Here is a 25315-nt window from a genome sequence, read left to right as displayed (position 1 = left end):
AGATACGACCCCTGAGAGCTGCGGGGCCGATGAGCCCTGCGCTCTCGCGGGGCAAGTGTACACTTGTGAGGCTGAGGTATCTTCCCGACTCACGTTATACACTTCTTGCCTGACTTATTTTTCTCTTGAGCACCCGAATTCTGCCATTGCATGTATCTTTTGTGAATGTCCACTAATGACTCCGCGATCTAAATCATGTATGAGTAATGAAAAACGGAAAGAGAGAAACCCACGAGTCGACCTGTTGTGCCAAGACGAGGCTCTATCCTTGGCAATTGGGATGTACATGTCTGTGCGACTTTACTACTCCGTAAAGCGTAGTAGTAGGGAGTACTGGCAAGTGTACTCTGTAAACGCCCGGTTTATTGCGCCCCGCCACATTATTAGTACCAATTAAGCCCCCACATTCAGCCTCACACGACACTAAATCATAGAGAGAAGAAAGGCTTGGCCCCTCAGGCCGATGAATGCAGATAAATGTGACACCTCTACGGAGTACAATCACGGAATATGGAGAATGCAGTGTTGTGACTAATTGAAAAGCAGTAAATATGCACGAGCTTTCGATGTGTTCATTTGTATGTTGCAAGGAATTGGGATGAATCAAATGTGGGTACTGTAATAATCAAAGCAACAACTTGAACATATGCAATAATACTAACAGCAAATTAGGTGATAAAAGGGAGATTGAGATATGCAGAGGGAGAAGAGACTCGCAATGAGAGCGCACACTTTTGGTCGAATGGCACATTTTGCCCCATTTTGTCGTGATACATTCATTCATTATAACTCCCAGTTGTAATATGAGCACTCGGCTGTTTTGATACTGTAAAATTACAGTGGCTGCGCCAATGCACACTAAAAGGGCTCCTCGTACATACGAGTACTGGTACTGACCAGGGAGTGTATGATCTGCTACAATCACCACATGGCATACCCTGATGTTGTTGGGAATGATGATCCGATTCCCGCACCCAGGTCCGTGGTATTGGGAAGACCCCATAACCATCATTCTACCACGTAACCCTAACCACATGATTCAAGACACCACATAAAGTGTTAGCTAGTCCCCTACTTTCAATCATGTTTCGGTTTTGAATGGTAAATTCCAGCAAGACAAGAACTGTAATGCTACCGTATGTATTATTACTGATCCAAAAATAAGTACTAACCTGGGCAACTCCTCTCCAGATCGACGACCCTGGACCCACCTGTTGTAATGAACTACTCGCGAGTATTAGTACTAATGGCATCACCATCTAGGCATCCACGCCTTCCCGTCCACCGGGGGAAGCCTGGATGTATGACAGGCACAATGAAAGAGCGCTCCTGCCTTTGAAGTTGGAGTGCATCAATCACGCGTGCCTTCCTTGAATAAAGACAACATTGGAAGGAAGTATGGAAAGCACGTGTGATTGGGTATTTAGAAACAACAACGGCAGAGCCCATCTCAGCTTTGAGCTTCTCTTTTCTCCTCTCCATTCCGACCTCTTGTTTTCGCCCAGATTCCAGGAAGTGTTATATATCTATCATATAGAGGTCAGGGATGATTTCCTTCAATGGGTCTTGGGGCTTTGCGCGCAGATCGCGTGGTATAGGAAGGCGTCACAACTTGGAGATGACTCCTGGAGATATCTCAACCTTCAGAGATATTCTGTGGCAAATCTACTTCAGCCGCCCGTGTAACACCTTCAACAGCGGTGTTCCTCTTGCCAGGATCTATATGAACTAAGTCCTATTTGGGGACATACTGGAAGGCTATCGGGTGGATTGAAGACGCTGCGATCATGGGTTTGTTTCGATGTCAATCGACATGAAGAAATTTCGGCGATCCAGCAATGGCACTGGGACTACGAGCGACGATGGGCCTTCAAGTTGTTGGAAGCAACTCCGGAAACAGGACGGATTCCAAAGACGTGGTGATTGATTGGCGGACTTAACTTGAATATCAATATCCAACGATCTACGAGGTCAAGGCTGGGAGGTGAAGTATAGTTCCGTGAATCCTAGCATACTGTCCTAGTATTTATGAACGATATTCGTGCTACTTTATGAGAGAATAGATCATAAGTGCGAAATCCTGTATTAACTGTATTCTACTGCTAGTCCTGCTACTATTCCTAGTATGCTGTCTGCAGGCCGAGGTCGTCTCGGCGGGTCCCTCACTCTACTTCCACTTTCACTTTTACTTCCACCCCGACTGCATTCATCTCTCCTCTCTCCTCTCTCCTCTCTCCTCTCTTCTTTACTTACCCTTTGTATCCCTTGGCAAATTCATTCCTTGCTACATTAGTTCCATCCCTGTCCACCGCCACACCTCATCATGACCGTCGCCGATGAATACACTACTGCCGCCAGCGACATCCTGGACGCCAAAAGTACAATCCAGATGCTTGCAGCCACCTGCCGAGGAATCGTCCAATCTCATGCACAGGAATCATCCCAGGACGAGAAGCCTCGAAACGTCTTCCCCTTCTACTACTATGGCGAAAACGGTATCCGCAAACTGAGGACCCCAAGCCCCAACGAGCGCCTGTCGGACCAAGTGGTCTTCGCCATCATCCAAGGTAGGATTGGAGGGATGTGTCGTGGGAAGATCTGGCCGAATGTCTTCGACTCAGATGGACATATCAAACGAGATCGAATTCCCCGAGGCCCACCTGTCATCTCATGGGCAAATACAATTCCTTTCTTTACTGTTTACGGAGGATACTACATACTCGGCGGCGACTATCTCGCCCAACGAAGTTGGCTGCTGAGTCCCACTTCAACCCCAATCTACCCAGGCTGTCTCGCCGGTCTGGTCATTGCCTCCCCGAGTGCAATCTCGAACGATGTCATGCTCCAATCTGAACAGATCCACGCCTTCCAGGTGGAATCCTGGAAGGAAATCAACTGGGAGCCCAAGACTGACCTGGAACGAACCCAGAAGAACTTCACGACCTATACCAAAGACCACTCCCGCCTATCCCTCATCTTCTTCGCCAATAACTCCTTCGGTTTCGCCCCAGTCCGCGAAGTCGCTGGTTATCATCTTAACCTCGATCCGGCCGAAACAACCACCGTGTCTCCTACGCGGGTAGCAATTGGTATGTGGAATGAGACCCGTCTCGAGCGATACGTCAACAATAGGAACGTGCAATTTCACTTTCCAATTCAGAAGTTCCCGCTTTTCTTCAATGAGGCGCTTGACCATCCATTGTCAAAGACCCAGTCCACCCTGGAATCACCACTGAAGAATCTCAAATTAGAATCTGAATCTCCGAAGAAGAAAGACCCAGTCACACCAGTATGCAGCAGAACCAGCCAAGGAAATACCACTCCCAAACGGCCAAGGAACGATGGACTAGATGAAGATACGCCCTCCAAAAAGCCCAGGCAACTCATAACATACTCAAGGAAAATGCAAAGTCAACAACAAACTCAACAGAAAAAACATAATGACCAAGATCACCTGGAAAAGGAACAGGAACAGCGACAGGAGCAGCCGCAAGAAAAGCAAAGACAACCCCCAATTGGAACCAGCCCAAACACAGCAAAACAAATCGGCCAAGCATTCACAACCGAATTTAAAATCGAAGAAACATGCCTCGCCTTCGACGATCTAACAAAAGTCTACAACGAAATCATTCGAAATCGCGAAGCCCTGAATACATCCCCCGCGCGAGCCATCATCCAGTTACACAAAACCCAACACGAAAAACATGCCAAATACCGGGATCTCCTTGAGTCTGTGCAAAAGGGAATTCGGGGGAAGGATCGGGCTGTGAAATTAATCTTTCAGGATAGACTTGCCGCTGTTGCTTTTCCGGATGGTGATCGGGTTCACAACGACAAGGACAAGGACAAGGGGGAGGGGGAGGAAGAGGTTATGGAGTTGGATCTTGTTGGGAGTTCTGATGTCTCTCTGGACTTGACTCTGAGTCCCAGTCCCACGCCTGCTTTGGCTGGAGGCTTGGATTTGCCTACACCCATTTCGATCGATGGGGAGGATGTTGATTAGTTTGGGTTGAAATGCTACTTTCTACATGATTGTTGAGGGCCAGTTGCATAGAGTAAGGTGAGATGATGTCTCTGTGTCAAGTTCGATCTTGAGGAGGGAGGATGTTGTGCGGGTGTTTGATATTTGTCTCACAAGTCAGAGATAGAACTTCCTGCATACTAGTAATGATATGTAGAAACCATAATCTAATACTAGCCACCGAGCTATTAATGCCGAAGAAGAAAATGTGTTGGAGATTCATTCATACAAAAGCCACTCCTAGATGACTTGAGAATTATAATATACAATAATATACACCTACCCTTACCGGCCCTCCTGCACCGCGTCAAGGCAGTTATAGTTACGCCCACTCCCCAACCCTCTCAAACGCCTTAATAAACCCAACACATTCCATCTCAACATCAAGCCTAGACATATCAACACCAACAACTCTCGCCTCAACGATGCCAAAAACGTCCATATTCTCCACACCCGGACAATCAGGCGGAATAGCGACCGTACAATTAACGCCGAGATTAGAGATAATGCCGGAGTACTTGAGGCCGTCGCGCTCGAGGGTGAGTCTCTTGGCGCGTAGGAGGACCGGGAATGTTGTTGGGAGTTCGCATTCGCCGAAGTAGAAGGCTCGGAAGAGGAGCATGCAGGACCAGTGTTGGCGGGCGAAGTTTGAGATGTCGCGGACTCGGGTTGTTATTTGTTGGGCGTGGGGGATGTACATGTCCACGTCTGTTGTTGTGTATGGGAGGGGAGAGGGAGAGGGGGGCACAGAAGCGGTTTCGGACTCGGACTCGAATTGCTCGACCTCAGCAGCAATCTCCTCCGGAAGATCAGTCCTACCATCAAATCTCCGCCCATTCTCATTCTCAAACCGCAAAGCAGCCTCAATCTGATAATGCGCAATCACATCCGTAAACCGACGCAGTGGACTCGTACACTTGACATAAGAATTCAAGCCCATAATATGATGCTGCACGGGACTAGACCTAGCCAACGACTTCGGCATAGCAAGACGATAAAACGCCTGTCCGCCGAACTCGGCGACATTATCGCGCGTCACCCGCTGATACTCCGGATCATACCATGTACCATTGAACACGACGGGAATGTTTCTTTCCGCGCAGAATCGGCCCGAGATATGACCGGCCAGATTCATGAGTAGTGAGATGAGATAGTGTTTAGATTCATCGCGAACGTCGTGCGGGTTGAAGTCTTGCATGCGCAATTTGATCTTTGGGTCGCCGACGTAGTATCGGCCCTCTGTGACTTGCATTTCGTAGGGTTTGAATGGGGCGGTGCCGATTTGGAGGGAAAGTGAGGGGCCTGGATGGGAGGGTTGGAGGTCCATTGCACCCTTCTTTTGGCGCTGGGTGCGGAAACCTTGCATTAGCTTTTGGAGGATTGTGAAGGATTCTTTGTCTTCGGCTGTGAGGGTTTTGCGGAAGGTTTCGTTGGTCGGTGGTGAGGACCAGGTAGATTTATCGCCGACGGCGAGGTAGTCTGCGGCTTTGGTGGAACCGTTGAGGAATTTGGATAGAGTGCTGTGTGTGATGCTGATCACGTTTCGGATGGTGCCGTTCACGACTTCAGTGTCTAGGATCTCGCCTTGGAGGTTCATCTTTGCGCTGAAGGTCAACGTTGGTCTGCCGGCTGCCAGACTGAAATGGCCCTGTGTCAAAGCTGTTGGCAGTATCGGGTACGTTCTCTCAGGGACGTAGGTAGTAGCAACGCGTGATGCGGCGTAATCGATAATGGGATGACCACGGTCCAGGAAAGCTGTCGGGTTGGCAACATGGATGTGCACCCAGAACGTGTCGTCTGAGCCGGGGATGCGTTCCAGTGAGACTCCGTCGTCGATCTCTTGGGCTGAGACATCGTCCACACAGTAGACTGGTAGATCACCCCAGTCTTTGCGAAGATCTTGCATGGAGTCTTCGAGAGGAATGTTCTTGCAGGATTCCTCCACCTCTTCCCACTTCATGTCTTCCAAGAGGGACATTCCGTGACCGGGGAGTAATAGACTCTGGTCTAAGACACCCAGATTCTCCCACGGGGAGATGACTCCTAGCTCTTGCAGGAATAAGCGAGTCGATGCCTCACTCAGTCCGAGAGTGTTGTACATCCCGGTAGCTCGCATGATATGCGAGGCTGCCGATCGTAGGGCACCGGAGGGCATGATGACAGATGGAATCGCATAGTATTGCATAAACTCCAGAATTATTTGGTCATTAGCGGTGAACTTTTCGGTTAAGACTTCACGGAACATCATAGATTTGCCATCGTCACCGGGGGTAAATTGTTGTGAAGAAGGACCGACGCTGGACATGATAGTTGGCGAGCGGACCTTCCGACTCAGACGGATCATGCGCTGCGATTTCTGAATAAACTGGTGCATAGGGTGGTCCTTTCGCCCGGGTTGCTCTCTGGACATGACAGCACGGACGCAGAAGTCTTGGTGCTCGTGCACCCAATCGATGACCTGATCAACGACTTTGGCGATCCGCATGGGCTGGATAAGATATGTCCGACTGAAGAAGGACGGAATATCCTTTTCAGTTTTAAATGGATGGCGGCGCACAGCCTGATGCACGTTGAACATGTTTATCGGGGTAAGTTCCGACTCGTCGATGGAGAGAGCCTTCATGGTCAAGTCTTCAAGGGTCAGGCGTTGGAACTCCGAGTCGTCCGCGACCAGTTCATGTAAATTATCGAGAACTTGTGAGTGATCCCTATAGAATGCTAGGAGATGCTCCTCAAAGTTGCTCATCATATTTACCAACGGCGCCCCAAGCGGTCGCGGAAGCCCGCCCTCAGGAACAGATTGAATTTCCGAGTTGACCTCGGTGAGACCGTCAGGGAAATATGGAATGATAGGATCGAGAAGCTCCGGCGGGGCAAAGTCCTTGAATACAAAGTCGACTTCGCGATTGGTACAGACACGCCAGTTTCCGCGGCTCGTGTAGAACTGCTTCTGCCGGTGGACGGATCGCACGTAGATTGCAAATATGAAGGCGCCATCCGTCGTTAGACGAGCCACCATATCACCCGGTTCGAGGTGTTCACCCTCACATTCCTCGGAAGTATCGAAGTCGTCCTCTTGCTTGAGGTTCGAGTTGGCCCAGAGCGACTCGCTGGATTCACGACCGTTGAGCATCGATCCTAGGACTCCTTGTCCTGGTACATCGGCGGAAATCCCGACGCCAGTGTCACGGACAGGGTCAAGGACCAGAGGATTGGTTGCTTGCCATTTGTAGAGGTATTCTCTGATGTCGCGATAGGTTTCGAGCTCGGCTTGCGAGAATGCTTCGTTGGAATTGGAATTCGGTTCCGCCGAATTCTAAAGGAAACATACGTTAGTCATGGCGTATATGAAGGGGACTAGTTGTCATACTGTGTCTGCAATGTCATTCTGCTCTGTTGTTTCCGTCGGAATGGCTCTCAAGATGCGTGTGGTTGATAAGAGGCGACGGTCGATCGGCCTGGGCGCGTGTCTTGTCCGTAAAGACAGACATGATGACTGGCGCTGTCTGGGTGAACAGCGCAGACAGAGTTGCTGCGCATTGGCGACTGTCTGCAGGACGCCAATCCTTGATCGCAGCATGGTTGACGTGAAGATAGCATATCGTCCGTTGCGAAATTGGGTTATTCTGCCTGTAAATGGCACTCACCGCTCAGAGGGCGGTGACATGCATATTGCTGCCTGAGAGGTAAGGCGGTAAGGCACTCAGGCAGTCGCTCGCCCACTCAAAGTATACAAACAACCATAACCTTTCAAAGGACTCTGCAATCTCGCTTCTACTGGACCACCTGATATTGCTTAATGGTTGCATTATGGGAACATTGTTTCGTCTTGTTCTCCACACATTTTCGAGGTTATCATTTTTCAGTCGAGGCTGATCTTGCCAAGGCATGCCCCATCGCGGCCACGATGTAACTCGACACTGCAGGAACACCCCCAGTCTTTTTCTTTCAGGGGGCTGTGGACGAACTCCATTTGCCGCAGTTGGGACGGATCCATTCGGCTATTGAATAGGGATTTGAGCAGGGATTATTCCAGATTTACTGATTCGTTCTCGGATTGCCTGTCTGATGACCGAGACTTCCCCTGAATAGTTTCAGTCTTGTGAATCAGCCCCCACATCTTGTCATCTTGTCAGGCACCAAGATCATTCTTCTAATTTCTCCAGATCGTCGTCAAAAACACCCAGGAGACTCGAGAGCCCGCGTATTCAACGTATTCGCTATCGCGTTTTACTCCGCACCGGTGGGAGATCCTAATATCTACCCCGTACCCTTGCCGTGACCCTCGGTAGATTTAAAGCATGTGAAGGTTATCTCATCCCACATTGATCGCCCTGCTTAACGTGAGCCCCGTCGATCACCAACAAGAGCAAATGCCCAAAACCTTGATGACAGCGACTATCATTACTCTACTGGTCTAAGCGAAGTCGGCCCGAGCTTGATGGCGTTAATGGCAATGCACCGGCCTTCCTACCAAATTCAGGTCCAAAATCCAGGAACCATTCAGGGATTCCGCACAGTCTGATTTGCCATTCGATCCACTTATTTAGTGCCAGGAGGATACCGTTTGCCGGTCCACTCCAATGGCTGATCATTAGGTTGACAGACATCTCTCGGAATAATTATGGCCTCACGGTGAGCCACGCGAAGCGTCGACCTTCCCTTTCCATTTAGTGGATTAGAAGGCAATTTGTCTTCCTAGGATCATCTACTCACGAAACCTCAAAACCTCAACTCCGGCGTGACATCTCAATTCCGAGTAATGAAAAGGTCAGGCCATCCGTTCCTTGTCTCACTCTTGAGATGATCAGTGGAGCCAGGATGAAGGAGCCGGTCTGGACTTGATCCATGGTTGGCTGCTCACACAAGCCGCATTACTTTGTCTGCGCCCAAGGAACGAACTATTGACGCCGCTTACTTCCGGGACTTGCCCGCCTTTGTTATTCGGGGATTTTTAATCGCTGTCTATGCCAGATGGCGTCCTGTCGCGTGCATGGCATGCATCCGTGACCACAGATAGCGCATAGTGCATCGGCGATCGACACAGTTAGACTCTCGGCTACGGCCTCATACTTCTCTAATCAGCTTTTCAGCCTTCGATCCTGAAGAATCTCCCCTCACGGCCCCCTTCTTCCGAGGCCCCAATGGCCCAAGATTGCCCTACGATAGATGCCACTGCCATGTGCATCTCCAGGATATCCAACCGAGATGAGATTGTCAGATCAACGTTTCTTCAACGCATGGCCCATTTGAAAAGGTCAACCGCTTGGTATTCCTTGCCAAATATGAGAATTGCATAGCCGGATGGAGACCCTCCTGATACCCACATCCGCCGACACCCCGCGCTTTGCTCTTTTCCACTCTTCATGCCCCCATCGCTAGCTCCACATCGTTCCGGAGGCTGATCAGTGGCTCCTGGATATCCACCGAATCCGGGAACACTCCCTAATCCATATTTGCAAAATGGAAAGGGAGAAAAGCTTTAAGTACCAATTGCGGATCCGCTTATTTGGAAAAGCAATCGAGGGCTTGCTTTTAATTTAATCGGTTCCCTTCTGCGAGGAAATTGTTTCCAAGTCACCCCTGAGGACTTCAGATTGACTTACTCCTAATAATTAATTTATCCCACGACATTGTTCGCCATGTTTTCCACCCGCGGGTGGCATGCCCTAGCGCTTGCTCTGGCAGCTCTGCCTCTCGTCCAAGCAGACATCTGCTCAACCCTCGAAAATGCCGGCATTGATATCGAATACCCGATCTCGATCAACTACAATGCCGATTTGACCAAGTACTGGTCAGCAGCATGTGGTGACCTGAAGCCGACATGTATTGCGGCACCCTCCAGTGCGGCCGAGATGTCCCAGGTGATCAAAGAACTTCACGACGTCGACACTCTATTCGCAGTTAAGTCGGGCGGTCATATGCCCAACAATGGATTCGCAAGTATTCAAGACGGACTCCTGGTTTCTACCAAAAACCTGGACCAGGTATTTTACAACCACGAGGATAAAACCGCAGTTATCGGTCCTGGTTTGGCTTGGGAAGAAGCTCAGAAGGGCTTGGATGATGCTGTTGGCGGACGTGCGGTGGTGGGTGGTAGACTTGGAGGCGTTGGGATCGGAGGGTATATGCTCGGATGTAAGCTTTTGAGTGTTGAGTTTATGCGACATTGCAACCCAATCGCTAACTTTAACAGGTGGAATGAGTTTCCTGAGCACACAGTATGGCTGGGCAGCCAACAACGTGAAGAATTTCGAGGTCGTGCTGGCCAATGGCACTATTGTCAATGCCAATGAGAAGGAAAACACAGGTGAGTTTAACCAATATTCTTGTCAACTCGCCGCCACGGCAAAATACTGATTCGACCGTTCAGACCTGTTCGCCTCATTGAAGGGCGGCGGTAACAACTTTGGCGTTGTCACTGCGTACACCATGCAAACTCACCCCCAAGAGCACAAAGTTTGGGGTGGTAACTATGTATTCACGGCCGACAAGACCCCCCAGGTCCTCTCGGCTTTGCGCAACTTTGTCGACGAATACCCCGATGACAAGGCAGCTATTATTCTGACTTCCGAGCACGGCGCACTCATTGATTTCTGGATCATGTTCCTTTTCTACGATGGACCCGAACCTCCTGCGGGCGTCTTTGACGAGTTTACCGCCATTGATCACACCTCGACCACCAAGACCTGGGACACATACTACGATCTGCTCAAGAACAACGACTTCTTTATCCTGCAGTAAGTTCCATATAATACACTATAAAATTCAAATGCTAACAGATATAGCGGCCAACGCTACACTATTGCCACAGAGACAACCCCGGTCCCCAACAAGACTGTCGGATCTGAAGTGCTGCAGGAGTACTACGACCACTGGTACAATGTCACGGAGGACGTCCTCGGCGTGACCGGTGTCCTAGGCTCCATCGCCTTCCAGCCCGTCCCCAAGACCTTTTCTCAGAAAGCCAAGGACCGCGGCGGCGACCTGCTTAACGTTCCTACGGACCAAAACTATATTTTCATTGAGCTTGACTTCTCTTACGCACTCTCCGTCGATGATGACAAGATCGATCAAGCCAACCAGAAGCTCTACCAGGGTATGGGTAACCTTGTTCAGAAGAACATTGACAAAGGCCTCCTGCCTGATGTTTATCGCCCGCTCTTCATGAACGATGCGTATTTCCGCCAGGACTATTGGGGCCGTATTGACCCTGACTCGAAGAAGGAGGCCCTTGCGACACGTCTGCGATATGACCCTGATGGCTTCTTCCAGAAGCGGACGAGTGGTGGATGGAGATTGAACGAGTAAGCGTCTTTGGATATTTTCTCTTAGAAAAGACTTGAAGAATTGGCGACTTTGGCGCCGTGGTTGGAGATATTTATTGTTCATAATATTTTGAACTAATTTTGAATGAAAATTAATGACCAACATATCGATATTGACCGACCGGAGTGCCTATAGTATACTGTGACTTAGCTTGGAGACAAAAGGACTCAGTGTACAATCCATTGACACCTAGCGAATCCTTTGACATTGCCTGCGTAAGTTCTCATTGTTGGGCTGACGAGGCGCCATCCATTGTACCTCGACAGTTGTCATTCCCAACATTTATCGGGATGACATTATTCAGGAAAAGGATCTGCGCGATGAGTCAAAGCGCCCACGGGTAGGCTATGCACAAGTTCAAGAAGAAGGCGAGATTCTCATCGGGCATGGCAAGGTATATGAATAGCGCAGCAGCCACCAGTAGCGCGCCAAAGACACTGTTTCCCAAGGGTGTTCCAAGTCCACTGTGGCTGCCAACGTACATGAAACATGATCGTCCTCGCATCAACCTCCTAGTAGGATGCAAGCTCGTACCTGACTTATTTGTGTAGCCGCCTGCGTCAGAAATGCCAACGCCAGGGGAACGAGTGGCTGTGGCGTCTTCGTCGGAATTAGGGTTTCCCTTCCAAGCGCCCGCGGTGGAGCCAACTATTGGCGGCGCGATCGCTCCCACAAAATCCCCGACCACTTATTTTCAACATGACCAAGATCTGCGTTAAAAAAAAAAGCAGAGGCTCTTGCAGCTAGAGCTGTCATTTCTGCAAAGCGCCTGCTTAGGAGAGGCTGGAGCTTTGGCCATGATGTTGATGCTGGGCCACCCGGACGCAGACGCTTTGATTGGTTCGTTGTCGGCGCTTGGGGTCTAACAAGATCATCTCTGATACCGATGATATGGGACTATGATTCATTTTCTGGGGATGGGTCTAGATCTTGGACCACGTTTTGAGTGCTGCTAAATTTGTCCGGTCTAGATCGTGCCTCTTTTCCTTCAGGGCTGTTAGAGATGGTTTGAGTTCTTTGATCTGGTGTATATAAGTTGTCTCAGCCCACCTCTTTCAGAATTTCACTTCCATTCTTCAATCTGCATCATTAATTATTCACTTTTCTTTGTTGGCTTCTGGTCTAGACTTTTCCACACACTCCTTGACATCTCATTCTCATTCTGCAAGCGGTTTCTTGCTTCATACATTCGCAGTCCGTTATAATAACTGCTCCATTCCCTGTTTTACTACGACTGTGTCAACCTTGCTTTCTTCTTAATTCCCAGACATCTTCAATCGCTTTCTTTGAACATTCATTTCGAATTTCCTTGACATAACCTTCAAAATGGGCGGTCGTTACGGAGCTCTCGGCGCTACATTCCAACTCGCCCGGCTCTTTCAATTTTGCTCGCTGATCGCGATAATCGGCATGACAGCCAAATTCATTTCTTCCATCGTTTCGAACAACGCAACTCCGCCCAATATTCTTATCGGAACTATCTCAGTGGTATGATTGCAATCGATCTCATAACTGCACCAAGCCAGATACTAACAGAATCCAGACAACTATCGCAGCCGTCTACTGCATCATCTCAGCAATTCTCTTTGTCGACAACATCCTACCCTTCCTTGCCAGCGCAGTCGCGGACTTTGCCGTTCTAATTGCCCTCATCGTGGTGGCTGTTGTAATGGGCAAGCCATTGTCCTACTTGAAGTGCAACACACTTGCGGAGCTGGGATACAAGGACGCGACCGTGTATGCATTTTCGTCAAAGCTGTCTAGCTACATCGCTACGATCAACGGAAAAATCGGCTACTCTTCTTGGATCGGCGCGTCAAAGGCAATTTGCATCGAGACAAAGGCTATTTGGGGGTTGAGCATTGCTCTTTGGTGAGTTCACACGCGTCTATGATAACACGCCTTACACCAGATTCGAGTATATTTCTGACTGTAGCAGTATTTTGTTTTTCTTTTCGTCTATCTGCAGCGTTTGCTTGTGGCGCCAGAAGAAGGCTATGATGGAGCTCGATGATAAATGATTCGTTGAATCGATCTGGATGTACTGTTACCAGGTGTCGCAGTGACGAAAGAGTGTCGATGCAATGGGCGGATCGGAGAGCTCGATGTAATGATGGGGCTTATGAGGAGGAAGGTGCATTGAATTGGGGGATATCTTGCCTTTCTTTTTTACTTTGCGCATTGCTCTAATGATCTGATTTCTGGCGCTTGGAGTTCATTTCTTTCAGAAAATGTCAAGAAATACTGCCAGCTTACTCTCGCTAAATATACTACTCATACTGGCAAATAACAGTGACGGCTTTTCTTATATAGTACCAGCAGACGTCTTCTGGAACATGAATCCATGGATGTATTACAAACTATACCGAATGTGTCAGTTTTGTAAACAACAGAGTGTATTCCATCCTTGAAACGTCATCATGTCAAAATAAGCAAAGATATTCCTCGGTCGATCTTTGGTGACTGATACTCGTGGGGCTACAGCGGTTTACAGCAGTATAGTATGTACATAGCGATGTACGGTGTACATATGTACTCGTATGTACTATCATGGATCCCTTGACGTCAGAAAACCCACATCACATATATAGTGTCGATTCTTGTACTACAAGTAGTTACTCGATCACCCTACCTTTTTCCTTGGTTACGCTGGTAACGGCTTCACAACTCACAAACATCAAGGTCAGTTCGTCGCGTCAAGCGTGTCGAATTTTACTACTATAGACTCATCTGCATATAGCGGCACTTCTTCTCTATATAAGTATGGTCAGGAAGCTGGAGAAGAGCCATGATTAGTTATGAACCATTCCCACCTGTCATCGGCGAAGCAGAGACGCTAAACTCCCCCACCACATAAGAACTTGACGAAAAAGACTTCTTAGCCTCCTTCAAGTTGTTTTTTCCCTTAAGCTCCGCCACATCCTTCTCGTTTCATTTCATTAGGAATATATCACCTTCAAAATGATCATCTACCGTGTATGTTCACCCATCCCCAGAAGTTCCACCCTCTCTGCCATGTCCGAACATCGACACAACTAGGCCGCTAACTACCCCGCAGGACATTGTTTCCGTGACGAGCTTCTCTCGGAAATGTTCAAGATCAACCCAGCCAAGGATTGTCCCATTCTATGGGAGGTGGAATGCAAGAAGTACGTCAAGAAGGCCAACGAGGAGTTGCCGCTCAATGGTGATGAGGAAGACGGCGAGGGCGAAGCCGTTATGGTCTACGACATCGAGGACCAGTCCGGTCTCAACCAGTTGAGCAAGCCTTCCAAGGAGGATTTCAAGGGCCACTTGAAGAGTTAGTACCCTGTTCAATCCACGATGATATCCTCCCAGCTAACGCCATCTGCCTTCCTTCTAGAGTGTGCCAGGAATGTCATGAGTAATCTGCTCGCAGGTGGTGCCACTTCCGACACACTTGATAAATTCAAGAGTGGTGCTTCTGCCGCGATGGAGAAGATCAGCGCCAACTACGACAACTCCGAGGTCTTTATGGGCCGGGATATGAACGATGCTGCGATGTAAGTTGCTTGCAATTGCCGGCCTTTAAACATAGACGTACTGATTGAGATGACTAGGCACGTTTTAATCACCTTGCGCGAGGATGGTGTCACCCCCTTTGCTACCCTCTGGAAACACGGTCTTAAAGGGATCGCGATCTAAGTCTTGACACACTCCGGCGAGTAATAAAAGGCACTTGGCATGAAGAAACTATGAAGAATTACGAGACTTTGTATCCATTTTTACTTCAAAACGCGAAATTGTTTCGTTCTCTCGCGCAAGGCCTTTTGTTTCCCTTTTCTGTCGCATCTTCATATCCTGATTGACTGGTACTTGACCGCTAAGAGTTATGCCTCATGAATCGACAAACTGTCACGCCTTTTCTCAGTTCAACCTCCTGGAGACTATTAATTTCTACTAGATTTTTGTCCTTCTACATATTCTAGATATGCACGACACGGTATAAAATAATAACTTCGAATTAGGTATTGCTAATATGCCAGTAATCCACGACCCAAACGCCTATGGAGCCTTAAAACCCATCCTATGCACATCCTTAAATAAATTGTCTTGATCCGGAGTAATCCTATTTGACAAGCGCAGCATGTTATGATGATTGGAAATCGAGATTTGGAATACCACATGAGACTCGGCTGTGGCGCAGCAGCAGAAGGGCTCGGATTTGAGTGAATGTGGGAGCGGGTCATGTTGTAAAACATCCGATTGAAGTCATTTACTAGCGGCAGTAAACTGGCACGTGGATGTCGATGTGGCCGGCAACCCAGTAGCCGATGAAGAACCCGGATTGAACGAACCACAGGCTAAGGAAGGATAAGCCTGAGCTCTCAGGTATAACGTTTCAACATAGTTTACCCTGCTCAAGTTCTTCCCCGACTTGCAATGAACCTTATCGAAAACGATGTTACTCACCACGAAGATGCTGGTTACATAACCCATCTCTCGCTCTTGTATGGGTGCACCCAGGAGATATGCAATTTATGCTCTCAGGCCACATCTCTTTCGCATGTTGATAACATAATTTTTTTTCTCCAGGCGCTTTTGTCGCATCCAGTGGTCGTGCAAACCTTTGACGAGACTTTTGAACGAGCCCGATTTCCAAAATGCCTCTCACATAATCCATTCTTCCATTTTCTAACTATGCAGCCAGGGATTGTACAACACATGCTACCAGGCCACATTTCTATTGCATGCTGATAACATAAAGTTTTTGTTTGGGCCTTTTTTTCACACCCAGTGGTCGCGCAAACCTTTTGGAATCTTGAACGACTTTGGCCCGGATTTTTTAAGAGCCAATGGCGGTCGCATAATCCCTGTTTCCTCTTTCGATTCAAGCATCCTGGGGAATAGCAAGCCAGTCGTGTGCCAAAAAATTTGCTGCTCGCAGCGCCAACTAGGTCTTTCCGCTTTATATGCCAGGCGCAATATAAGTTTTTTGACCACCTAGAGTGAGAGCAACCATCAAACGAACAAATCATATGATGAGGGTTTAATTCGTTCCAGTGGGACACGCAGTATAGACCCTTTCTTTTCTGCGCAATACACCCAGCAGACTCGCAGATACGGCGCCGAGAATGACTCTCATATGGATTCTCTCCACCCGCATGCCATGTACAGAGTAAGGAGCCGGAATCTTTCTTATTAATACATCCAGGGAACTTGCAATCCAGCTCCTCATTATCCGGCTCGCAACCATTTGCCTGCGTCCAGTGGTCAAAACAATAGCCTTCTACTATGCTCTGCGAGGTACATCCGAAGTCTTTGCACAAAGTCGGTATCTCCTGTGCCTTGTGATATTCGCAATCGCGGCCATCCACCATGCGCTCTGCGCACCCTAGTATAGTGCAGGTTTGTAGGAATCCCTGTCCCTGTGGGAAAATGTAAGTCTCAGGCTGGGTCTCAGGAACCGGAGGCTGATTGTTTGTCCCCAAATCCAGAGCCCTATCCCTGGCCTCCAAGTCTAGAACTGTCTGGTTGAAGTCGACTTCCATGGCTGTATCATCGATCATCAAGTCTACACTGGGAACTGCCGGTGTACGATCAACATCCATCAACGTATCGTCGAGATCCGGAAATATATCCTCAAGACCCGCAAATGTATCGTCGACATCCATCTCTGTATCGTCGACACTGGCATACACAGCTGTAGTATTCTCAGCCTCCACAAATGTATCGTCAAACCTCATATCAATAGCCCCATCATCTAACCCGCCCTGATTCACGTCATCGCTTTGGTTGTGTGTGAAATTTGGGCTGTTATGATCACTCTGGCTCTGACGGTCTGGAGATGCATTGGTGGTCATTCTCCAGTTCGCGACTTCATTTTCAACCTCCCAGTCGGAAACACCAGTTTCGAATGGCATATCTAACATCGCAAGCTCCTGCTGATGCTGAGCATTACTGCGGCTTGGGAGCCCACTCTGGCCATCTTGAGATGGATTAGTGGGAATTCTCCAGTCCGCAAAGGCATTGTTGTCTTCCCAGTCCATGACGACCCCAGTATCCAAATGCCACTCCATCTGATCTTCTTCAGTATTTTGGTTCGACATACCTGTGGATACTATGTAGCCAGGTCTTAATAGAAATCTGATAACAAATACTTGGACTTAGAATAAATTGAAATTCGGAATGAAGTACGATGGATTTTATACATGTCCCTCGACCTCGTCTGAGGTGGCTCAACGTAGAATTCGCGAATATGAAACGAAGTATGATAGACAGTACTCGTATAATAATGAAGCATTGCGGCTACCCTAAATCTCTTTGTATTCAAAACAGGGCATTGTTCGAGTAGCCTCGATTCATATAAACAAAGAGCTACCTGATACTTACGCGATTGGGTCTGTATATCAATAAATATAGAACTCATTGTGACATTTTGTGAAAGAGTCTAAGTCATAATCTTATTGTTTGCCTCAATGAACTCTTTATCAAATGAATAGATATTGAAGAAACAGATCCTGAAGTGCGGTAGAAGAGCAGCGTGAGACAGAACCTTTCTCTTTAGTCCGTAATTTACGATCTGAAGATTTGGACTCGAGGACTCGGAGCAGAAAGGAAAGCCGAGGACTCCACTAAGTTATTTACAGGCTTATAAGCCACATTGTGGAATTTGAAAGACATTGATATCATTCAAAATTAATTAAGGGAGCTGGATTAGTGATAAGGAAGTAGTCTACCATCTACTTCAGGTTGATCCTTACTTGAGCTGTTACCCAGTCTACACCTTTCAGCTATCCACAACGTGGAAATTAACAAACAAGTATGGACGTACAAAGTATGACGCAAATGGCTACCTGAAACAGGCTCATGAGAAATAGAGCTCATAATCTGCTTTCATTATTGAAAAGGAAGTCAATGAGAAGTAACAGTGTTAATCCGGGGATCTCTGGTATGAGACTCCAGGCCAAGTATCACTTGGTTTCGATATAACTCAGGTTCTTCCCAATTGCTTGCCGAATATCAAACAGTTTACCATTCTGTTTGGACAAAGGAATTGCATTGTTATTTTGAGTTTGAGCGAAACGCCCGAAAGAATCAGAAAAGCTGTGACAGCCGCTGCGGGTACTGCTTTGTTTAAAATATAATAAGACTTGTAGTCATTGAGACAATTTCCTCGAAAAAAACTTTTACCAAAGTAGTAAAGAGCATAGAAGATAGAATAAATGAAACCAGATATCCATGCATACAATAAAGCAAAAAGCCGCAACAAGGCCCCATTGTGATTCTCATCAAGACAATAAGCAATCTCCATCTCTTTCCAATCCAAAAATATATCACAGTCGGTTACTCGACACATGCCATCGAGAATTATCTATAAAATAGACTGAGATCGCTTTCCCAAACAGAAATATTTTCACCATCAGCCCAGAGCTTGACTGATTCGGAGATAAAAAGGCAATCAGATCGTCTTAGCCATGGAGAGTCACAAGCTTCAAACCATGGCGCATCAAGGCTGGACAGCGTTTGGTTCAAGTTCCAACAATCCGATACTGGTCTCCGACGATAAGACCGAAGAAGCACGATCGGAGAGCACCAAGTGCAGATATTTCACATGCACTAGGGCTAAACGCCTGGATGGATACTGCACTCGACATTGGAAAATAGTAACCCCCCTTCTGAACTATCCTATCGAGATACTTTGTGAATTTCCTGGATGCTCGAAAGCGAAGAAGAGGGCTGGCATGTGTACGGAGCACTGGGGTGAACAAAATCCTGAAAAGAAGAAATTCTGTCGGGCCACTGGCTGCCCTAGTAGTATATAAAAAGATGGGTTTTGTGCCTTACATTATAGTGAGGCAAACCCGGAATTGAAAAAATCACATCCTTGTGAATTTGAGGGTTGTACTAAAAACCGATATCATCTAACCTTTTGCGCGGAACATATCAAACAGGTGCATCCGGATTACCGAATACCGAAACGTATACGTCAATGTAAGTCTCTCGGTTGTACCATGCAATACGTGAAAGAGGAACTATGCAAAAATCACTGGAGAGCACTACATCCTGGTGAGATTTTATATTGTGAGTTCTCTAGTTGCCAGAGTTTTAGTATTAAACAGGGGCTTTGCCGGTTGCGTGCCACAGAGGAAAACCTCGAGGGATTGGTAGAATACCGAAACAAAAGCAGCGAAACTTGCCAGTTTGGCAATTGCAAACAGAAACGCTGCAGGGGCACATTCTGTTGTCGTCATTGGAAAAAGTCCTTCCCTGAGTTGGTTCCTTTAGATACCTGCGAGAATGCCAATTGTCTTTACAAACAATACGACGAGGGCTTATGCCTTCAACACTGGGAAGAATTGACAAAAGCGACTCAACCTTCAACATCTCCGCAGTCCTGCAATTATGCAGATTGCATCTACCCATGCTATATGGAAGGCTGTTGCATTCATCACTGGAGGATTCATCACTGGAGGATTGATGTAACGGAACGCACTGGCGAGACCCCATCTGCAAACCCGATTTCCGCTGTCTCCGGTCTAGCCATTATTCCCTGCAATGCATCTGAATGTCCTCGCCAGGAACTTAAGGACGGACTTTGCGAGTTTCATCTCATGCTCAATTAGATCTAGTTCCTGTTTGAAACTTGCATTTTCAACTCTTTAATGGTGATTTAGCTCAACATGACGAGCATATAGTATGAACTTCTGGGTTTGGTGGAAATTTGCGATGTGATAAAGTGAGGTTTTTTTAATGGATTAATTAGTTTCTGTCGTTGATTTCTCTGCGCATGAATAAAATATGACCTTGTCACAAAATTTTCGTATTGGGATTTTTGTAGTGGCCTTTGAAAGTTGCATTGCATTACTGCAAGTAGTCGAATATAAATCATGAAATTGATTATAACATAAAGAAAGTAATGACAGAAATCACCTACTAGAGACGATTACCAAGGCTTGTTAGGAGTCTTCAAGATGTGTTATGCATCTGCATAGATATTTATACATAACCAGCTAGCCGCTTGTGAGCTCTGGATTTGAATTTGAATTTTTTTTTTAGATTTATGCCACCTAAGTAGTGGGATACATGACAGAAGAAGGTCAGTGTCCTTGGAAAAGTGAGATAACTGGCAATGCGAAGCGGCTTCACGCAGAGATATGGTAAACCGGTACGTGCAAATAATCGACAAAGCCTTTTTTTTCTGATCCAGATATGCTTACATAATAAACTTGGGCTAATTTAAATAGTATTCATTTACTTACACAAACAATGGCTTTCTTGATGAATGGAATTGTAATATTTGAAAGAACTCATCGCAGCGAGGTCAAAGGAATAATTACTCCATAGAAGGGAATCCGATTTTCTCAACCACGAGCCCAAAGCCTCGGCTCAAAGGCATTGTTTTTATTCTTGTGGTTTTTTTTGGTGTTTTATGCCAAGCTAAAATTGTGCCTACCTCCTTCTATAAATATGGTTCCACTTCATTGGGACAACTTAAATAATCCTGCATGCTGAAAACACTTTTGCATACAATTCGCAAACTCATAAATTCAACATGTCCGGTATTGATATGAACCATTATGGGCTCTACCTGGCCTTCAGCGGAAGATCTGACCAGGCGAATGTCCATTGGATGATTCTTCTAGCTCATCCCGGTGCAGATAGATGCATGAGATTCCATTGCGAAGGTAGCCCTGCTCTTCGGGAGTATGTTTCAGAATCGGATACTCCATTCAACGGGCTCAGGGACAGCGCTTACCGAAGAATCGACAGAAAGGATCTGATTTGCCGTATTCCGATAGAGGCTTTCGATGTGGTTGTTAAACAGGCCGAAGCTACACCCCTACAAAGCTCCGCATTCTGGGTCTTATATCTTTTGTTTCGACTTGAGCGAAAGGGACTCGTACCGGAAGGAACATACACTGATTGGATGACCTATTATCTAACACAGAACGGGGATGACAAGGAAAACATTGATGCAGAGGATCAGGGGCCTGGTAACCTTTGGCTTGAAGAGGAGTAATTGACTACATTTCAAGATCTCTATTTTCTTTTATTCATTTACATTTTCTGTTGAACCGAGGACAAATTTGATTGATAATTTAATTATACATTGAACACAATTTCTATTTGTGTGGTTAGCGGCGAGAAAGAGCGTAGCTTTTTATACTGTAACTGTAGTCTTTTCTGATCATAATGCTTGATTTTCAAAATTCGGCATTCTTCTCAACCCTTATCTCAGCATACTTTCTCAGAAGCCATTGCAAAGTTAGAAGCAACACAGAAGTTAGCAACAGATAACTGTGTATATGATACGCTGTGAGGAGGGCGAGTTGGATATATCATAAATGGCCGGGTTGGAGAAATGGACACAAGTTCACTAATTAAAATCCGCATTTGTTTGAGGAGATTTGCAGTTCTCGCCTGGGAACTGCTTTAATTTTTACTGGGCGATTCATCTGATTTTAATCGATCTCGGGGCCGACCCACGACATCACGGATATCGCAATGAATCGCTAGAAAGGTTCGCTTTAGGTTAGTACGATTCCAAGGATTCCGTGAGAATTAAAACAGCATTACTCCTAAGCAAAACTGTTAAAATCTTCTCAGCCTTAAAAGAGTAGACAAGCGCCTAGAAGAATAATAATGTCCGACGACTGTTATCGTTCTGCTTGAATAAAAACCATTTCATGGCCACTATAGAGTCACGGTTACGAAATTCTAGAATAAATTTAGATACTATTGAGCAATCTTGATACACAAGCTTGGAGTTGGCCTCTGGCAGGTACGGATACAGGCAAACTTTCTGATCATTCCTGTGTTTTCCTATCTCGGAGTTACACTAAAACGTTCAAGTTCCTGCCGGCAAAAGGCGACCCATAGCTGCCAACTATCTAACGCTGAAAATCCGCATCTATTGTGCCTTCCAGGGGTTGGTTTTGCTTTTGGATCTTTGTCGTGTTACTCGAGTTCCAAGATTCTTGTTGTTTATTTGAGACAATAAACGTTGTTCTCCCAAAGGAGTAACATTCAAAGAAGCTGAAACAAGTGATTGATCTCTATCCGTCAGCCTCAAACTTATTGTCTTATTTCTGAACAAATGGGAATGTATTGCATTGTTTTCATGAGGGTCATATCGAGGATGGCCTATATGAAGCATCGGATATTCCCAGTGGTTAGGTTTTGATATCATCAAACAACCTCATTAGCAGCACACCCACCATCATATTTATCATTTGCTATATACCATATCTATCATCACCTACTCTGCATAATCATTCATCATGTCTCAGGTCGATGTGACACACTATGACATTTATGTCGCGTTTGGTAGGAAGCAGTTTCTTTGCGACCCCATTCATTCACTGATTCTCATGAGCCATCCAGGGGCGGAGCGATGCACTCGGCTACATTGCGAGGGCTGGCCAGGATACTGGAAGCCTGCAATTGAATACAATAAGCGATTTCAGAGCTGGTGGATTGAGAGTAAGGTCCTTGTCGCCCAGATTCCAGCTTCAGCGGGGTCTATTGTCGAGCAAGAGGCTAGGAAAATTCCAGCGCAGAGTTCTGGTCTTTGGGCTTCGTATCTGCTTCTCAGGCTTGAGAAGAAGGGGTTGATTCCGGAGGGAATGTATGAGCACTGGAGGGATCAACTTCACATCCCTGCCACCGATGAGGATGTGGGACCTAGTAACTGCTTATGAAGCTAGGGCCGAGGGATGTGGTCCTCGGGGGATCCGATTATGTGAGTTGCCAAGCAATACTTAGTTTCATAAAATATCATGCATCTCTACTATTTCCTCCCAAATTTTTGGCAGCGAGCTATAACGAGTCTGTGATCAAGAAAAAGAAATTACATTTCCATTTAACTTCCTTCGTAGTTCCCGTGTAATCCGATTCCGCTCCAAAGGAGTGACTCTATCTTGTAAATGACACCCATGAATTTTGATGAACAGATAGAAACTCGAGATTCTGTCCATATTTCGCTACCGTACAACTGAGTTATTATGCTTAGACAGATCATAGGTAGTTCGGTGAGAAGGAAATTATGTGTTATGTACGCAACCTACTGATGGGTCACCAAGAGCCAAACTACTTCCAGATTCCAACTTCCTCTCCCCAATAAATGCTGTGCAAATTAAATGAGCCCCCACATTAATGGACGTAGTATTGGGAGCGTTTGCGTCGGGGAAGTGTCAACCTGATGGATATTCCTGTGGCTTTCTGCTGGCGATGATAAACTTCACTGATCATCCTTGATTGGAATTGAGTAAGACAAAGAGCAGAGAGCTGTCCAAGATTCAGAGGGTTCCGCGAGATCCGGGGATGAAAACGCCTTAATGAACTAAAGTATGCTATTCAGTCCGCGGACTTGAAAGACCCTTTGATCGGTTCCCTCCGTGGCCAAGAGAATCCTACGTTAAAACTCGATAGTGGCCAAATCCGATCCACTTGCACCACGCTAAACATCTTTCTTGGTAGTCTTAGCGAGTCGGAACATGAAGCTAGAGAAGCTAGAGAGCCAGAATTTCCTGGGCCATACGACCCTAGAAATCCAGATCTAACCAGACTTGGTACTAGGGGCATCGGGCGATCCTCTGGTTTGTAGATTTGACCCTGCCAAGCCGGAGTGGGTGGCAGTTCACCGTTTAGCGAGCGCAGTGGAGATTGCAGTTTTAGCCTCATTCGAACGGCCCCAAATCTTAGGCTGCCCTCTGCCCTGCAAACGGCGGAAGCCAAGGAGGTCAGTGTGTGTTTATAATGGATCACTTCTGTCTAATCGATTTTGAAAAAGGCGTTTCGCTCCATTCTTCTCCCCTTGGATTGCAACCATGACTGGATTGAACGCCTCCGTCTCTGCGGGTTGGTATACCTTCTCCAATCTTGGCCCTATCACAACGACCTTCACTCCAGCTCCGAGCTGTAGTGCATCTGGGCGTATGATGCTTGGTTACCTGGTTCAAGATGGAAATTATTTGAACCTCAAGTATGGTGCAGAGCCCACCCCTCGGATGAAGTTCGACGGCTGTATGCCATCTTCCTCGCCGACACCCACCGCCACGCCTGAGACAACCATTCACCATCTTTCCGAAGAACAAAAATCTGCTTTTGCAGCTCAATATGTGGACTGGGTGAACGAGGGATTCTACTACTCCCCTGGCCTGCACTGCCCTTCAGACTGGGAGACGATTGGCTTGGTAGCCCGCGACGCCAGCAGCTCGCTCAGTTCATCGGGCATCTATGTCGCTACCACCACCACGACTGTCGACACAAAGGATGACTACTATTACTACATGAGTGACTACGAGTATCCTGCATCCGTGCTGAAGGGTATCTTGGAAGCTAAGGAGACAATGGTAGCATGCTGTCCAAGGTAAATCCATATCTATCTATCTGGGTAAAAAGCAACAGAATACTGGTGAAATTGCTAGCTAACATGTCTCCCAGTGGCATGACTGCCGACAAAGGTGGCTTTTGCTACTCCGAAATCGAGGGCTATAAAGCTACTGTTGGTTACCAGGTCGGCGTAGGAAGGAACTACGAATACGGATCGACTACAGAGACCTTCACCTTGACGCGGCACGGTTCCGCAGTTCTTGAAACTGAATATCTTATGTACGAGACAGCGACAACAGCCCATACAGATACATATACGGAAAGTTTTGGCCGCGCCGAGAGGTCTCTCTACAGCGCGTTTTCTTACGCGCCTGTGATTACGATGCTGCATCACGAGTCCGATTTGAAGTCTGCAACTGCAACTGCGACCGCGACCGCAACGGCCGCCGCCACGACTACCTCCAATGCTGCTGGCAGGATTTCTGCTCGCGCATCGGTCTGGAATGGGCTTAGCTATGTATTCGGAATCTCGGCGGTTACTGCTGCGTTGGGGGCTGCTATGATCTTGCCCTGGTAAATATTACGATCCTTATATATCTGGGCATCAAAATAGATAGATCGGCCAACTCTAGACTACAATTTACCCTTTTTACTCGACGAAATTAA

The 25315-nt window shown here is 47.0% G+C and overlaps 9 protein-coding genes across 9 annotated transcripts; 7 read left to right on the top strand and 2 right to left on the bottom strand.

Moving 5' to 3' along the window:
- Nucleotides 1–2323: 2323 nt before the first annotated feature.
- Nucleotides 2324–4003, top strand: N7509_008041 (uncharacterized protein; the record flags this gene model as incomplete). Its single annotated transcript, XM_056632678.1, has 1 exon — nt 2324–4003. One exon carries the CDS (start codon nt 2324–2326, stop codon nt 4001–4003), a length of 1680 nt encoding a protein of 559 aa, XP_056488229.1.
- A 340-nt stretch (nt 4004–4343) lies between these two features.
- On the bottom strand, nt 4344–7601 carry N7509_008040 (exoribonuclease II; the record flags this gene model as incomplete). The annotated part of the gene is made up of 2 exons (XM_056632677.1): nt 4344–7337; nt 7392–7601. The coding sequence occupies 2 exons, from the start codon at nt 7599–7601 to the stop codon at nt 4344–4346; spliced, it is 3204 nt and encodes a 1067-aa protein (XP_056488228.1).
- A 2062-nt stretch (nt 7602–9663) lies between these two features.
- N7509_008039 (FAD-binding oxidoreductase) lies at nt 9664–11332 on the top strand (the record flags this gene model as incomplete). The annotated part of the gene is made up of 4 exons (XM_056632676.1): nt 9664–10159; nt 10218–10331; nt 10395–10761; nt 10810–11332. The coding sequence occupies 4 exons, from the start codon at nt 9664–9666 to the stop codon at nt 11330–11332; spliced, it is 1500 nt and encodes a 499-aa protein (XP_056488227.1).
- Nucleotides 11333–12676: 1344 nt separating this feature from the next.
- Nucleotides 12677–13371, top strand: N7509_008038 (uncharacterized protein; the record flags this gene model as incomplete). The annotated part of the gene is made up of 3 exons (XM_056632675.1): nt 12677–12838; nt 12894–13222; nt 13290–13371. 3 exons carry the CDS (start codon nt 12677–12679, stop codon nt 13369–13371), a joined length of 573 nt encoding a protein of 190 aa, XP_056488226.1.
- A 940-nt stretch (nt 13372–14311) lies between these two features.
- N7509_008037 (uncharacterized protein) lies at nt 14312–15016 on the top strand (the record flags this gene model as incomplete). The annotated part of the gene is made up of 4 exons (XM_056632674.1): nt 14312–14326; nt 14390–14651; nt 14715–14874; nt 14932–15016. The coding sequence occupies 4 exons, from the start codon at nt 14312–14314 to the stop codon at nt 15014–15016; spliced, it is 522 nt and encodes a 173-aa protein (XP_056488225.1).
- Nucleotides 15017–16549: 1533 nt separating this feature from the next.
- Nucleotides 16550–17421, bottom strand: N7509_008036 (uncharacterized protein; the record flags this gene model as incomplete). The annotated part of the gene is made up of 2 exons (XM_056632673.1): nt 16550–16572; nt 16623–17421. 2 exons carry the CDS (start codon nt 17419–17421, stop codon nt 16550–16552), a joined length of 822 nt encoding a protein of 273 aa, XP_056488224.1.
- A 3446-nt stretch (nt 17422–20867) lies between these two features.
- N7509_008035 (uncharacterized protein) lies at nt 20868–21335 on the top strand (the record flags this gene model as incomplete). The annotated part of the gene is made up of 1 exon (XM_056632672.1): nt 20868–21335. One exon carries the CDS (start codon nt 20868–20870, stop codon nt 21333–21335), a length of 468 nt encoding a protein of 155 aa, XP_056488223.1.
- A 1261-nt stretch (nt 21336–22596) lies between these two features.
- Nucleotides 22597–23016, top strand: N7509_008034 (uncharacterized protein; the record flags this gene model as incomplete). Its single annotated transcript, XM_056632671.1, has 1 exon — nt 22597–23016. One exon carries the CDS (start codon nt 22597–22599, stop codon nt 23014–23016), a length of 420 nt encoding a protein of 139 aa, XP_056488222.1.
- A 1128-nt stretch (nt 23017–24144) lies between these two features.
- N7509_008033 (uncharacterized protein) lies at nt 24145–25226 on the top strand (the record flags this gene model as incomplete). Its single annotated transcript, XM_056632670.1, has 2 exons — nt 24145–24686; nt 24761–25226. 2 exons carry the CDS (start codon nt 24145–24147, stop codon nt 25224–25226), a joined length of 1008 nt encoding a protein of 335 aa, XP_056488221.1.
- Between the last annotated feature and the right edge of the window lie 89 nt (nt 25227–25315).

This window comes from Penicillium cosmopolitanum (genome assembly GCF_028827165.1).
Source record: "Penicillium cosmopolitanum strain IBT 29677 chromosome Unknown utg000008l:1.0-4398992.0:1.0-4402845.0, whole genome shotgun sequence".
NCBI classification, from domain to species: domain Eukaryota; kingdom Fungi; phylum Ascomycota; class Eurotiomycetes; order Eurotiales; family Aspergillaceae; genus Penicillium; species Penicillium cosmopolitanum.
The sequence above is the reverse complement of the archived record's forward strand: the minus strand, read 5'-3'. Positions and strand labels throughout refer to the sequence as shown.